Source organism: Musa acuminata, unplaced genomic scaffold (assembly GCF_036884655.1).
Source record: "Musa acuminata AAA Group cultivar baxijiao unplaced genomic scaffold, Cavendish_Baxijiao_AAA HiC_scaffold_1100, whole genome shotgun sequence".
Classification (NCBI taxonomy): domain Eukaryota; kingdom Viridiplantae; phylum Streptophyta; class Magnoliopsida; order Zingiberales; family Musaceae; genus Musa; species Musa acuminata.
The window spans coordinates 64,010-80,235 of record NW_027021313.1 but is presented as its reverse complement, the minus strand read 5'-3'; the positions used below and the strand labels follow the sequence as shown (position 1 = coordinate 80,235).

The 16,226-nt window shown below is 45.1% G+C and overlaps 3 protein-coding genes across 3 annotated transcripts; all 3 read right to left on the bottom strand.

Moving 5' to 3' along the window:
• Window positions 1–1,321: 1,321 nt before the first annotated feature.
• Window positions 1,322–2,741, bottom strand: LOC135666435 (GATA transcription factor 12-like). The gene is made up of 2 exons (XM_065178002.1): window positions 2,301–2,741; window positions 1,322–2,072 (listed from the first exon to the last, which is right to left on the bottom strand). Exons 1-2 carry the CDS (start codon window positions 2,607–2,609, stop codon window positions 1,389–1,391), a joined length of 993 nt encoding a protein of 330 aa, XP_065034074.1. The 5' UTR covers window positions 2,610–2,741; the 3' UTR covers window positions 1,322–1,388.
• Window positions 2,742–3,848: 1,107 nt separating this feature from the next.
• LOC135666434 (protein unc-13 homolog) lies at window positions 3,849–8,841 on the bottom strand. Its single transcript, XM_065178000.1, has 5 exons — window positions 8,288–8,841; window positions 6,574–7,440; window positions 5,762–6,214; window positions 5,124–5,313; window positions 3,849–5,046 (listed from the first exon to the last, which is right to left on the bottom strand). The coding sequence occupies exons 1-5, from the start codon at window positions 8,753–8,755 to the stop codon at window positions 4,124–4,126; spliced, it is 2,901 nt and encodes a 966-aa protein (XP_065034072.1). The 5' UTR covers window positions 8,756–8,841; the 3' UTR covers window positions 3,849–4,123.
• Window positions 8,842–9,654: 813 nt separating this feature from the next.
• Window positions 9,655–12,174, bottom strand: LOC135666433 (carotenoid cleavage dioxygenase 8 homolog B, chloroplastic-like). Its single transcript, XM_065177999.1, has 6 exons — window positions 11,881–12,174; window positions 10,637–11,380; window positions 10,357–10,550; window positions 10,090–10,279; window positions 9,894–9,996; window positions 9,655–9,800 (listed from the first exon to the last, which is right to left on the bottom strand). The coding sequence occupies exons 1-6, from the start codon at window positions 12,172–12,174 to the stop codon at window positions 9,655–9,657; spliced, it is 1,671 nt and encodes a 556-aa protein (XP_065034071.1).
• Between the last annotated feature and the right edge of the window lie 4,052 nt (window positions 12,175–16,226).

Here is a 16,226-nt window from a genome sequence, read left to right as displayed (position 1 = left end):
CCCCGACGAGTCCACCAACCTCGCCGCCGCCCTCCGCAAGCCTGATCTCCTCTCTCCGCTCAGCAGACCTCGTCACGGGAGGGTTCTCATCCACCGGCTGCTGGTTCCTCGCCGCCCGCCGCCGCCTCGTGTTCGGCCGATCAGCCTGGACTACTGGGTTCGCCTGCGCCCGGCCCCTGCGAACTCCGCTACGGAGCTCCGGCATCCTTCATCTGCACAACCCCATGCCTCAAAAAAAAAACTCGATTTCCACGATTCCAGGAACCCAAGCGGGCGGGATCAGTGCGCCGGAAGGTCTCGGAGCTTCGATCGAATGACGCTAATCGGCGACTGGCACGATCGATTTCGAGAGAAACAACGGGATCGATTCCTGGCCCGGATATTTTTGGGTTAGGGTTTCGACGAGGAAAGAGAGAGTCCGGTGAAGAACCGCCAAATGCCTTGGGAATCGGGACACTGGAGAGAAAGGGGAGAGAGAAAAAGGAAGAAGCTACGGGTCTGTGGCTGCGGACGAGGACGGACACAAAGCGTGGTCGTATCACTGCGCATACATACGTACAAAAATACGTATCCGATACGGTCGAACGCGCGTAGCGTTGCGGTTGGGAGACCCGTTGAAACGGACCCAAGTATATTGCACACGTGTCAGCAGGAACGCGTTGGTTCGAGTCGTCTCCCTTGTAAGCGCGTGGATGGATTGGCGAAGCGTCTCGTTTGGGCGATCACATTGTTGGCGCGTGGAAACCAACTGCGTGACTTGATTACGCACGTGGCGCATATTAATATAAATGGCGGTCGGACTAATGTTGAACGGTCAACTCGGGACCGGGGGATGGACTTGGGCTGGGCCTGCACCAACCTCAAGGTGCGTATCATGGGCCGTGAACCGACCATGTATCGCCCATGCACGTGCACGTCCGTGCAAAGCATGTCGTGCAAGACCTCATCCGGACCAGTACTTGATGTAGTTAGCTACGCCAGAGGCGTTGGCGTTAAGAGTCTGGGAATGGTGGAGTGCATGGGATCACGAGAACGCCCATTCCAATGCGTAATTATGGGCTTCTCCCGTCTCATCCCCTCGCATGTGACTCATCTGGGAACGTCTTGGCCTTGGTGCAGTGAGAATTAACTCCTCGGCCTTGACCGATGCATGATTGTGAACGATGAACACGCCCAAGGAAACGACAATTCTAATTATTTTCATTTTTTAAAGAATTTTTCCTGTTTAAAAATTTATTTTTTTGGTTTTTTGTTTGGGGGAGAGTTGGAGAGAAATGGCAGTCGGAAGAGCGGCATAAATGGGAAAAGGAGAGGTGAGTCGTCCAAAGAAACTCTACAAAAGCTTATCTTGATCAAATTAACCCTAATAATTCATTTCTCTGACATCGTCACGTGACCGGTCGGAAGTCGGGGCCCACGTGGCGGTACAAGTAGCCGTCGCCACCGGCTGCGGCGGCACCTCCGTCGTGCAGGAGTAGCTGCTGCTGCGGCTGCTCCTGCTCCTTGTGGTGTTGTAGTTCGAGCACCTTCCGGTGGGAGTTGGAGTGCTTGGAGGGCACGAACGTGGGGCTGGCCGCTGGGCGGTACTCCGGCACCAAGCGGCCCGATTTATAGCGGACGCCGCAGGCGTTGCACAGCGTCTTGGGCCCCATCGGTCCCGCCCGCCACTGCGGCGTCTTCTCCGCCTGGCAGTGGAGGCACCTCTGCCCCTCCCGGGGCGACCCAGCCACGGCGGCCGAGGCCTGCTTCTTTGCCTTGTTTCCCGGGACGGCGCTCGGGGGCTTGATGAGCTCCAACTCGGGCGACGAGGCGGTGGCCGTCGAAGGCGAGAACACGAGCACTCTGGAGGACCAGCTGCAGGGAGCGGGTCGGGAGCGCTTGCTCCTGGCCTTGGCGAGGACAGGGGCCTCCGGGCGCAAGCGCGGAGGCTGGGCAGGAGCTGCGGCGGCGTAGGAGGACAAGGAGGTGGTAGGATTCGTGCCGGAGACGAGCTGAGGTCTGTGAACGTCTTCGCCGGAGAAGGACTCTTCCACGAAGTTGGAGAGCCATTCGAGCTCCGCCAGCTCCTCGTGCTGCAACCAATAATAGCAGTAGAAACAAGAGATTGCAGTTCAAAAGCTTACCCTTCTCTTGCAATTTAATTGAAACAATTAACGAGTCGGTTAAAATGCAATCACAGAATCCAAAAAATATCGATTGAGATTTTGAGCGAAGAGGAGAAGCACAAGAGTCACAAGTCTCCGCACTGAGCCAAAGGCTCCCTTCTCGAACCAACGGGGAGAACGGAGCGGCAGGGTTACCGGGCCGCATAAATCGCCGGAAAGGCAAGCGTCGTCGAAGCTCCGGAACGCTGGCTCACAGCCGAAATGCGGCTCGCGGCGGGAGGAAGAGGAGTTGCTGCAGCACTCGACGGCGGTGACGGTGGAAGAGTCGTCGGCGGAGTTGGCGGCCGCGGCATCGAACCCCCAGTCGTCGCCCTCCTCACCCCCGTTGGAGAAGTCGAGCAGGTCCTCCACGACGAAGTGGTCCCCGCCGGCAGCCTTCTCCGGCGCGCAATGCGGGGTTCCGCGCCCGCCCTGCAGGTACTCCGGTGCCTCCATCGGCGTCATCCGGAGCAGGATATCAGCTGGGCTTCTGAATGCTTCGTTCGCGAGGGGGGAAAACTGGAGAGAAGAAAGGGAAGCTGAGCGAGTTAGGGTATATAAACGAAGAGCAAAAGAAGAGAGAGATCGACCTCATCCTTCACGTATGGACGATGCTACGTACTGTCACCAATTGGATGGCCTTAATTTAACTGTTAAGCAAGAATTAGAGAGTTAAAGGACGGGCCCACCCACGTCGAGGAACGACGGATGCGGCACGAATGCCTCAGATCGACGGCTGAGATGGAAAGCATCGGATGGTCGTGATGGAGTGATCATTTTCTTTTTTCTTTTTTTTTTTGCTTGGATTAAAAGAAAAGACTGCGAAAGGAGGGAGTGGGGTAGTCGTTGCGTGGGGTGGTGGGCTTTTCTTTTCTTTTCTTTTCTTTTCTTTTTCTTTTTTTTCTGATTTTATTTGACCCATCCACCTTTGTTGATTGCTTTTGCTACTGGGCCACGTGACTAGCAGGCATGTTGTGGGCCTGGGACACGTGATTGAACCGGACCGGGTGTCAGCAGCCATGTGGATGACACCCGGTCTGTCCATAAAAAATATCTACGAGCAGGACACCAGACACCGCCATCTTTCGCGAATGACGGAAAAACCCCGACAAGCTTGTCTCCATCGTAAGCCTGTGCAAGTCAAGTCGATTTTGAGGGCTAAATCCGTCATTCTCGATTTAATATCATGATGTTAGAACCCACGAGCATCCTGTAATATCACTGGAATAATGAATAACTGCGACCTTCCGATTGGTCAATGAAGTCAAAGATTCGGGTCATTGTTATGTGCATCCACTAGGCTTCAATCCGGTATTGGAAGACACACAGAGGAGCTTATGCTGAGAGAAACATAAGGAATGGGGCACGGAACTAAGGGTAACATAAGGAAACTCTTCCGACTAAGTTATATAGCATGAACGGGGAGATTTCTCATAGTTTATAATCATTATTAGCTGTCATAAATGGAGAGGGGATCAGAATACAGCAACAAACGAGAGATCTCATTTCAGAGGGTAAAAGCCATAATCTTCTAGGAAAAGGTAAACTGTGATATTGAAGATTTTGGTGCCTGGTTTACCCTTTCTTCAAAACAACGACAGTGAGAATTAGGTCAACTGCATAAACAAAAGGAGCTTATTCACACTAGCTTTTCTTTAACATATCCGAGCATACATTACCTAGGCGAGAAAACAAGCTAAGAGATAGAACAAATGCAGAACAGAATAAACTACTGTCAAACAAAAGAATACAGCTAAACGTGGTATACACATACATCCAAAGATCCCAATAAACTAAAAGAGATTCGATCAATTAGCTACATGAATCATACTGAGACAAAGCCTAATTGGATTAAAAAGGCATGTTGGTATTATCAGTTTGAGACTGCTAGCAACTCTAGAACTGAAATTTTGGAAGGAACAAACGGATACCTGCCAGAGAACCAGTAATTTATCCATCGGATGCAGTACTTTGGGAGGCTACAGCTTCTTAGGGAGGTTGTAAGTTTTCTTTAGAAACCTAGTGGCAGCCTCATCATGTCGGTGGCACAACACCCGTAAAACTGTATTGGCCTCGGTGGGGTTCCAATTCCCCGATGTCGGAGGCAATGGGTACCTGGATTTGGATGCAGCACCATACGTTTCTGTGATCAAACGTTTAAACCGCTCAATGAGGTTCTCAGTATCAGTGTGAAATAGCGGCAGCACGTTTTTTACTTGTGATGCAGCCTTTTCGACCAGTTCTTGGGGCAACCCATCCCCGTCTGCCAGGTACATGTCCTTGAGTGACCTAAAATCCACCTCTATTATCTCTGAATCTTGGCGAGAGAATGCACGAGATGGTCCACCGGCAAGAAGAACTAGCAAAAACCCGTCAAAAGAAGCTTTCATCATTGCAGTTACAACACGATTCCTCACCCTGCTGTGCACAGTATTTGATATCGTCTCAAGAATATGGGCGGCTTCCTTTATAAAAGGATCGATTCTAGAAGAAGCAGTGCCACCAACGTATAAGGCATCCCATAGAACATGACTCATGTCATGAAAGATCACCTTGTATGCTGTTGTCTCGCATAGTTGCAAAATTCCTTCATGACAAGCAGCTACAGTCATTTCAAAGCTGATCTGCAACCCATTTGCTATATCTGCCTGAGCTGATTCCAAATTCCTCAAACAAGTTTTTATTTTCTTCTCCAGGTTCTCCAACTCTGTCCATATATAGTGAAGTGAATTCATGCGTACGCATAGCTGTGGAAGACCAAAAGAAATATCTCCATTTGTCGATCGAACTTGAGATCCCCTTTTTGGTAAATTCTGCAACTTCTCTTTTTTCTTCCATAGTTTTGACCCAATATCACATCTTGTTAATGCTGGAAATGGAGGAACAAAACTACCTCGTGTTCCTAAACAGAAAGTAGCAGGCAATAAATTAATATCCGCCTAATGAAGCAACCAGTTGGCAGTCCAACTTGATACTTACCACATCCAGACTTCACCTTCAATGCGTAACGTTGCAGACTTTTATCAAGTTCTATCGATAAGTCAGGAAGCAACATTGCATGCATCTGTATAGGCAGCTGAAAGAATGCATCTAAAGTCTCATTAATTATCTGTAGAGCTTCAGTTGCAGAAGGAGCACAATTTTCCATGTTTGCCCTTGGGTTCCAATTCTGCAGACATTCCAGAGAACAGAATGGATCAGTCAATACAAGATAAAAGCCCCATTGAAAATAACTGCAGCATGCTTATAGGAATAATGTGCTGTCAGTAAAATGATTTGTGGACACCATAACAAGGCATAAAGCACATCACCTTATTATTAGTGAATTAAATGAATGTTTTTACATCTTATTATTAGTGAATTAAATAAGTTTTTTACAACTTTTCTTTTCGCAAAAAGAATAGTCACTGAACACACAAGTAAAAGGTTATGATGGTCTAGAAACACGATCAAACAGATAAATGAGTAATTACTGACTTAAATATTTACTCAAATAAAGAAAAAGTAACACCATGGCAAATTTTAGTAAACCATATATCAGATTACATATATCGCACTGATCCTTTATGTATGTAAAATGAAGAACATTTACATGCAGATGCAGTACAAGAACTAACCTCTTGCTGCAAGTTCCGATCAACCCACTCCTTTAGTCTCTCTTCTCTTGTCTTAATCCAGACCTTTACAAGATTGGCAATTGCAATATCAGCCTCATAAGGCGGCATTTCTCGAATTAGTGACTTACCCCCATCCTCGCTATCAACAGAATCTTCAACAGCAATATGCACGAGAGCTTTCTCTAATTTGTCTGCAGCTTTAAGCACTTCAACTGTATCTGGTGTTACTTCTGTGGCGCTTGATATGAACTGCCTCAGTTCACTTCCATAACAAGAATGAAGGGTAGCAACAGCAACACCTGCAGCAAGGGGATGCCACTTCTTTAATATTGGACTGAACAACTCTTTCTCTTTTCTTGCTAGTTCACCGATGTCCTTTGCCAGGATGGAAAGAACAGGAGTAGGAGTATTATGGTTCTTTGATGATCTCCTGCTGTCTGCTTGTTCCATTCTCTGTGTCAAGTCAGTTATTGGCTCAGAAATAACAAAGTAGATAACTAATATTAGAAGATATAATCAAATCCTACGACCTTTCCATTAGAACAACTAAATTGGAATCCATAATTCCTACAAAGTTTTAACAAAATGAATTTTTCACTTGTACATGTTGGTGAACTATTTGTGAAATATTCAGCCAAGTTTTGCCGTTGGAATGAATTAGAGCAAAAAAAAATCAATATAGTAACACAAATAATTAATATATGTAAAGTGTAGTTCAAGTAGTAAAAATTATGACGCCCTGTGGAAAAGGTAAAGTGAAAAGGACCAGGTATGTCAATAGGAACTCAAACTGACAATTATGAAGGACTTACCTGAGCAAAAGCAGTACGGAGTGAAGACCGAATATATGTATCAACCCTGCTGCGAGCTACATCAGATTCTTCTCTCCTCTTACGACGATATTCATTAGAAATGTCTTCCACTAGTATCTTGGCAGCTGATACTCCTAGGGATATGATACCTTGAAAAAATTCAATATTACTAGCACTGAAGGTGTCATGGTAAGCGAGAAGTCTTTTCTCTGTCCACCCCAATATTGAGCTCAAAGTTGAACTCAATATCTTTGAATAATCTGGATCTTTTGTTGCTTTGGCATCCTTTGCAACTTCAGCGATCTGGTTATCAGCTGCAAACAGCAAATCAATGTCTGCTTCACCAGTAGTAACAAAGCAGTGAAACAAAACCCAAGCAAAGCAAAGATTGTGAAGTATCTGGTTTATGCCAAGGATAACCCAAGTCTTCTTTATCAACTCTAGAACCTCATCAATTTCATCAATTATTGATCCATCCTCACTGTCATCAAAACAAGCTTCCAATAACATTTGGTACAGGTGGAGATTTAGTGGAAAGCCATCAGCCCAGTGGCAAAAATCTGAAGATCCGTCAGGAGATCTACAAGCAATGGACATCACGGCACTACGAAGCACTTGCATCGACTCTGAATTTCTTCCTGTTTCAATTGGCTTCCCTGAAGCTCCACGTATAATCTGTCTAAGTCGTTGCGATGCAGTATCTGATTTCTCTAATGGAAGAAGAGGGTGCACGAGTAATCCAGCCTCAAGAACATTTAAGTTTCTAGTCTTCCAGGCTTCATATTCTTGCTGATCAGGAAAATCTGAAGTCTTGAATTGCTGCAGTAACTCTAAAGGCAGAACCATCGATTCCACACGCCTCCCTAGCTGTTAGTGCAGAGTGTTATTAATAAATACCAATCAAACAAATTGTCTTGAAATCCAACGATTTGAAATAATATCTTTCATGCTCCATATAAAAGGTCAATGAGAAGCAATTAAAGCATTTAAGTACATGTTAATGAAGCCAAACGGAGACAAGAATTAACAAGACGACAATCATGGATCCTTAACTTTACCATTGTGTATCTCCTACCATATCAACAAAAATAAGCTATGACCAATGTAATGGAAGAAACATGCATGGCTGTTACATCACTAGAATTATATGATGGCATCTTTTTTTTCTGTTTGATGGCCAGAAAGCAGTAGCTTGAAGCACTATGGGCTGCGGGAATCCGTTGAATGATAGAAAACGTATCATATCCTGCCAGAAATATTAGCCTTTACTTATTCCTTGGTACACAGCACCCTGGAAACAGAATTCATCTTTGCAGTGAAAAAGCACAAACCACTTTGTGGGGGTAGCATCAAAAAATATTAGTATGTGGTAGAAACCTACTTACAGAAAGAACCTCTTCACCATGACACAGTGTCTATAAGAGAATATGCCAATTTCGTGTATAAGAATCGTCACAAACATTTTGAACCAAACAAGTAAGGTCTAGATTAACTGGATCAGCAAGAATATAAAGAAATGCAATCATTAGCAATATATAAGAAACCTTCAGAAAAAATGCATGACCAAACTTCAATATACTGCATATGGATCTCGGGTTAAGATCTCCGACACAAACTTTTCATGAATCTAGTAAAGAAGTCCGATAAGTTCCTACTACATTATCAGATGGTATAACAATTTCATGGAAGAACGACGAGAACATATGGTGGTCACCTGCCCTGCAGCAATCCGGACCAAACCCTTCCGGATCCGGGAATCCGTCTGCTCGGAGACCCTCATCTGGACCCTCATCAGTTCTCCTACGGTGGCAGGCTTCTTCGCGGACTTGGACGGGCTTCCCTTCTTGGACGACGGCCTGATCCCCAGGGTCTTCTTCATCTTGCTCGCGGCGGCGGAAGTCAGCGACCTCTGCAGCGGCGAGGCCGACGACGGGGAGAGCGAGGGCGAGCGCTCGGCCTGGGGGGCGTAGGCGAGGGACTTGGCGCCGGTGGTGCGGCATGCAGCGACGAAGATCTCGTAGGCGGTCTCCCGGAGCTCACGATCGGAAAGGGCGACGCCCAACTGACCGAAAGGCGAGGGCAGGTCGGCGGCGGCAGTGGAGGAGAAAATGCGGAGGGAGGAGCTGCCGTTGCTCTCCCTCTTGGAGTCGCCGAGACTTCCTCCTCCTAAAACCCGAGCCATTACCGCGGCGAACCGGATTCTTCCACGCCCTCTCTTCTTCTGTTAGTTTCGCTTCTGTTTCTTCTCCTTTATCCGCTTCTCACACGCCCCGAGAGATTGATTGAGGCTTATAATCTTAGTTTTTCGCTTATATTTTGATTTGTTATAAGTTGTTTTTAGTGAGAGATTCATATAATCTTACTTTTCGTTTCTATTTACTTAATTAATTTCACTGCAACGGACAGAGTAATTATGTTTTTGGACGATTTACCGACGGTACAGTCGACTGCTGAGCGCACAGGAGACTGTAAACATTTAACGGACCCATATATCCCACTCGTATGTTGTGATTGTGGCAGTCGGCGGGACCCACAATGATAAACCGTAAGCGGCGGCGGGTGCGTTACGGGTACGGGTTGATCAGTGTCTGCGGGCATTTTCGTAAATGCCGATTAGGCGGCGTCGGTGATCGACGGTGGTTGCGGCCAACCCATTTCCGCTGCCATCAAGACCAGCATCTGCATCATGCGCTCGAATCATAAAGCATCATGATGAAGCTATCGCTATTGCTGTCGAGCGAGCATTCTCGTGCGTGTTTCCGTGGCATGTGCCGTACGAGACATGGGAAAGTGGCATCATTAGGTCCGTGACAGTCTTTGACGACAGCCGTAGATGTTCTGGTGGTCACTACCGGCAATTCATTCGAAGGAATCCCATTCCGGTTTAGATAAGTTTGCTTTGATTGTATTAGATAATGTAGTGCATACATAAGACAGAATTATATACACATATGGCAGCATTTCTTGCAGTATAAGTGAAAAAGAGCTACTTGAACGATAATTCACACGCTTGCTTGACTTAATTATATCTGTAGAGACCTACGCGTATGGAAGAAATGCGAGGGAGGGTCCACACGCGGATTACATCTTCGGAACCCAGCATCCGTGCAAGCCATAGGGGAGTCCGTAGGGGAACTTGGCTCGTGCGATCTCCTCGAAGGTGGCTCCGTCCAACATCAGTGCGTACCCTTCTCCATTTTTGTCACTCACTATGGAGATCACGACACCTGAAAGGACAGTGATGGAGGTTGATGTTGGATTGTCAACGACCGAGAGCAGCAGTCAGAATAGTTGGACTAAGGAGCTCATGATTAGCTTACCATCATCCTCTTCGGTGGCCCCTGGCCGTGCCACGAAGAATGGCTCGGAAGGCACCGCACCGTCCTCGTGCCAGTTCTTTGCCTTCTTCTCCACCAAGTCGATCTGCAATTGGATTCAGGAAAGCAACTGCAGTCAGCCACAACAAACATAGCATAGCTTCCTTCTTGCTACGTTGAACAGGAAAGGGATCTAAACCTTGGCGAGGGTGTTGGGGAAGTTGCAGGGGCGTCTGGCTCCACAGGCGTAGGCGTATCTGTACTTCTTCCCCAGATAGGCTGGGTTGATGCTGCACATGTCCATTCCCCTCCCGTGCTCCTCTGGGTCCAGTGCTGCAAGCAACTCTCCTCTCGTGCTCCCATCCAAGGGGATCCTAAACCTTCCCACCCTGATCGAACCAAACAACGTGAACGATTTCTTCCTTTTCAATGTTTCTCGGAGTAGAATGTATGTAACTTAGTATACCTAGCATCAGGTAGTACGTCCAGACCAGTAAACGATCTCAGATTTTGGAGGCGAAGTATGTCCAGGATGCTGGTGTCGGCGTTGTGCTCACAGCAATCGGCTATGATTCCGGTGACTCTTCCGTTTTCGTCTACCTCCTCGTATGCATTGATGAAATGGAAGGTCAGAAACGGAGGGACTTCAACGCTGGCCACCTGACACGGCATCTTTTAACTAAGAGGACGAGATATTGATGGGAAGCATTTAAGAAATGGATCGTGGTAGGAGAAGAGGAGATTACGATCTTTCCGGTGGCCTTGGACATGACGTGCATGTAACTGCCGGACTCGGGGTGCCACTCGAACTTGTACAGCGGCGTGGGCTCAGCCCTCAGCAGGTTGTGCACGCAGTACCTCAGCGGCATCTCCGGCACCACCACGTAGCGGTCCGTGACAGCGAAGGAGTGCACCCACCCGGGAGCCGGCCCGCCCCGGCAATTCACCCTCCCCACCACCTTCCGCTCGTTGCTGCCGGGCTCCATCCTCACCACCAGGTAACCCGGCCTCACCAAGTCCGGCAACAGCGTCAGGAACTCCGACTCGGTCACTATCGGATGCGCTGAATGTATTAGCCCGCCCAAGTTGTCTTCGTACACGAACCTCCCTACGGTGTCGAGCGTGTCAGGGTCGATCTGCACGGAGCCCTTGACGGTCTCGGTGAGGCACACCACGCGGCCGTCCCCGAGCCTGACCACGCCGGTGTTGGAGTTGTCGGTGAGGGACGCACCGGAGAAGAGGCTTGCGAGTTCGCCCACGTAGGCGAGGAAGCTGGTAGGTTTGGGGGCCTCGGAGAACTCGCGGTAGCAGAGCCGCCGGTTCGTCATGGCGGCTTTGTACGCCTCGGACTCGATCTGTCGGTGCGAGGCCGTGACGCCGCCGTGCTCAAAACAGACGCGGACGAGGGTGGCGTAGCCGTCGAAGAGGTGGCGGAAGTTGTAGTCGTCGATGTTCCATATGCCCGGGCCGTTCCTCAGGTACGTGCCCTTCTGCAGATCGTACTACAGAGATTAATACCGAGCCTTGATTACAATATTAGCTGTATTGGCGGACAGACGATGTGGAATGTGCATGCCACATTTGCCGACTTTAGTCACGACTTAGCCTTCTGACAGATGATGTGGCACCCAAAGAGATCAAGATGGGAATGACGTGGCGATGATCCACCTCGCAGCTCGTGAAAGCAACTGCCTTCGACGTGGGGCTGCTGCTGCATGTCGTTGAAATGGTGTACACAATACGGAAACGTCGCGACAGCGATGCGTCCAAGCTGTGTGGTGACCAACACATGTATGCAATATCTGACCGTGGATTCATTTTAACTTGATGGTGGAAATTATATTTGCCCAAGCTAAATACAATCTACTGTTTCATCAGATCATACTTGGTTGCATACGTTGGAGAAATTAAGCATGGTTATTGTTGAGATTGCAGGTTCCTTGAGAGAACGAGACTATCGAAAGGGAATCGTGCATGCAATTTGACGTACCAGCCACAGTGGGATCTCTCCCTCCACGACCAGCTCCCCTTCCCACCGCTCCTGTCGGATGCTGGTCCACGCCGCCAGCTTCCGGCCGCTGCCGACGTCCTGTTTGGTCTCGACGGCGGGGTCAAAGGGGACGACCGTGGGCCGTGGTTTGGTGGCGATGCTGGCCCTGACGGAAACTGCCGCTCGCCATCTAAGCGAGTGAAGTCTCGGAGGACGAAACCCAGGAACGGAGAGTCTGTTGGAGGGGGAAGCAGTGGTTTTAGGTGAAGGGAGGAAGAATAAGGTGGAAGCCATGGGGAGTTGGGGTGCCGCACGAAGGTGATGTACGAGGGAAGTGAGTACAAGGATGTGATTTGCTGCCGAGCATGGTGCTGGGGAAGTCGGCTATATATAGATCTCTTGGCGTCATGGAAGGAATCTTCTTTGGTGAAGTCACATTAGCTAAAGGTTGATTCCACCTGTGGTTTCTTCCGGAGTGGATCTTTTGGGGTTTGGACCAATGAAGTCTCCTAGGCGCACGTCTGGCTTTCATAATTGCTTGCCCCTAAGCAACAGGAACATTAGAGAAGAACAGAAAGACGAGAAAACCAGTATTTCTCATGTGCTTGTCTGCCTGTCTCAAGAGATTATGGAGTAATTTATGGCAGGGACAGCACTGTTTTAGCATCTGCATAGTGTTTATTCTTTGATCTTTCTGAGGCTATGCTGCTGGCTGACGAGTGAACAAGAGTGCCACGATAAAAGTTTGTAGGAAAACTCGTGGGTTGGAAGAAAGAAAGAGATCTAAGTAGTAGTGTAGCATGTCAGAGCTAAAGCAGTTATCGCGTTCATTGTCATCAAATTGGCCGAATGAGACTACTTAGGTAATTCGATATGTTGTGGAAAGGTAAAGCAGGTAGGGTTACGTGAGATCCCATTGACCAAACAATGGCTAAGCAAGTTGCATCGTAGATCCTAACGCCTAAGTCAAGTAGCCTATTTGACCTTGGGCGCGCATAACCGATCATTAAGCTACACGAAAGAGCACAGCACTGGAAATAATTCCCACTTTTTCATGCATCAAATTGACGGCGAATAATGGAAGGAATCAGGCATGGGTTCCTTACCGCCCAAAGTGGGGAAGGTGGGGGAGGGAAGAAGAAGGCTTCTTTGCTGCTGCTTTTTCGACCCCCTGCAATGATGCTGCTGCACACCATCCCCATTAGTTTAATTCACAGCACCAGAAACAGCCCATTAGTTGCTGCTGCCACCTTCCCGAAATGACTTCGATCTGGAGTGGACGATCCCAACACCCATCATCGGTCCACATAAATTATTCCATAGGCTTGCAAAAGCAACATGACACCACTCCAAATGCTCAGTTTGCTCATCTTCTCGTCGTCGTCGTCGTCGTTGTTGTTGTTCTTCGTTTCATTTACCACATCATGCAGAAGAAAGAAGAAGAAAATAAAATGATAGTTAACGTAATCGACAACACCCTTAGAAAGCATGCAGGAGTGTCCTGTGGCTGACTTGTTCTTCCTGGCAGCCAAAAAGCAGCAGTTCCCAGTGCAGGGCATGTCTCTCGGTCAGGAAAGATCTACTTGTTGCCAGCTTTGACATGGTTTGCTGGACTCGATCGGAGACGGAAGAAGATGAAATGGGTGCAAGCAACGATGGAAGTGTATCACAACAGTCACCACACTCGGTCTCTTTGTGTCGATCTGTGTTCTCACTCAACAAGGCAAGGCCTGTCCAACTCTCCACTACCCAAATAAAATATCACGCACGCACACACTGCCCTTAGGCAAGACGAAGTGGCCGAACACGAGAGTTGCGGTGAGATGGCAGACACGGCCGCCGCGCTCCCCACAGAGGAGCACCTTCCCAAAGAGGCACGCCATGGATTCGCCGAAGAAGGAAGGGGTGGTCAAGTGGTGCGGCCGAGGCGTCAGAGACCGGCCGGCGTCCACGTGTAGGGCCGGCTCCTGGCCATTTCCACCCCGACCGCGCCAATGGACCCATCGATCCTTGTCGGCCGTCCCTGTCGTGGGCTCGTGCCTAGATTGCACCTTGTTGATGTGTGACGTGTTAGATCCCAGCGTTCAACCCCGGAATCATTTAATGAACCCCACCATGATGACGAGAAGATTCTCAAGGAGTTCTTTTTCTCTCTCTACTGGAAACAAAATCATAACCTTATTAGGAGATTGAGATCGATCTCCATTAGACTCGGGAGACATTTTTCTCTGTAGTGGCGACGTATGATTGATGAATCGTATCTTATTTTCAAAAAGTGAAGATTTAGTATCTTCATTGCATTATTGAAAGCATTAACCGCAGGACGAACAATTCTATGATCCATACGATGATTGGAGTGTAGCTCTTAGCAAACCTCTTTCTCTCTTTCTCACGGAATCTTGAAGCCAATGGGGAACACATGAGGTGGTGAACCGGCTCGTACAACTGGTCTTGATTTTCGTATGTATGTATGTATATATGTATGTATGTATGTACGCATATTATTTGACGATAACTTCATAAAACCTAAAGTCAACTCACAAATTATTTAACTTATTATAAACCGACAAGAGCAAGAATTACTATAATCATAAACCAACCATTTATCATAAGTTTATATCAACATAAAACTTTATACTTAATATTCTAGACTTTCAAATATGAGAGATTCTTTTAACCTTTATAAAATACATCAAATATACTTTTACAACAACATCATGTTAAACCATAAAAAACTTAGGGTGAGTAACAAGCTAATAAAAAAAAAATTGTGTAAGAATAGGGGAGTGAGCTCCAAAACTTAACAAGTCATAATAATGAGATAACAAATCATAGTAGGAATCAATGTATAATGCATGGATACAAGAGTCATACATATCATTTCATTGAAGCATATTTAACAAGGTGGCAAAGAGTAACATGTAAAGCTACTTGATATCAAAATGCAAGTCATTAGATAGAGTCTAGCCAAATTTATTATTTTCTCTAATACATTTATAATAATAGAGTATATCAACAAACAAATATAAAACATAAACTCAAATATCACATTTGATATTTTATTTATTTTATTTATATCGAAAACAACATATACGAACATATAAACATGTCAAATGAATATATAGGATGAAGTGAGATCATAATATAACATGATTTATTTATTTTTCAATGACCATTAACATTTGTCCAACACGACGGTAAGAAGGGCTATGGATTCATGGAGTGAAGGCCATGGTACTGCAGAGGCGGGTCTTCCGTGCGTGCATCGAATTTTGCATCGGATAAAAGTTTTGTTCATCAGCATATATGGGCTGTGTTCCACTAAGGGAAAAGTTCGAATGCAAGTACCAGTGAGTCCTATGAGAGGGACTTGATCATACAGAGGTATGATCGAAGCAGCTATATATATATATATATATATATATATATATATATATATATATATATATATATATATATATATATATATATATATATATATATATATATATATATATATATATATATATATATATATATATATATATATATATATATATATATATATATATGTATATATGTATATATGTATATATATGTATATATGTATATATATACATATATATATATACATATATACATATATACATATATATATATACATATATATATATATACATATATATATATATACATATATATATATATACATATATATATATATACATATATATATATATATACATATATATATATATACATATATATATATATATATATATATATATATATATACATATATATATATATACATATATATATATATATATATATATATATATATTTATTTAGATATGATAAGAACAAGGGATACATAAGTTCAAAGCAATCATAAATGGCTCATTCGAGGGAGAAATTTTAGTTAAAATTAAGTTCAAAAAATAGAAGCAAGAATTGATAATTTTGAGAATAAATTTATTTTAGCAAAATCTATAAGGTATATTATACTAGATATTTGAATAATAAATTATACTCTAATTTACTCAAAAAAAAATATTTTTTTGAAAGATATATGAGTTTACTTTCGGTTACAAATCATTTTGTATAAGAACATTTTATCTTTCTTTAGTAGAATTAAAAGAATCAACTAAAATAAATATCTGAGTAGATATTTGCATTCCAAATCATTCCAATAAGATATTGAAAGAAAAAAAAGACAAGAATCTAGTTTCTAAAAATTTAAGTTTTCTGTAGATCGAAACTTTATACAAAATATTATAGTTATAAATAACAAATTTGTTTCTCAAATTAAGATTTAATACAAATTAGAAAGAATAAAACTTTATAAATTACTTATAAATAAGAAG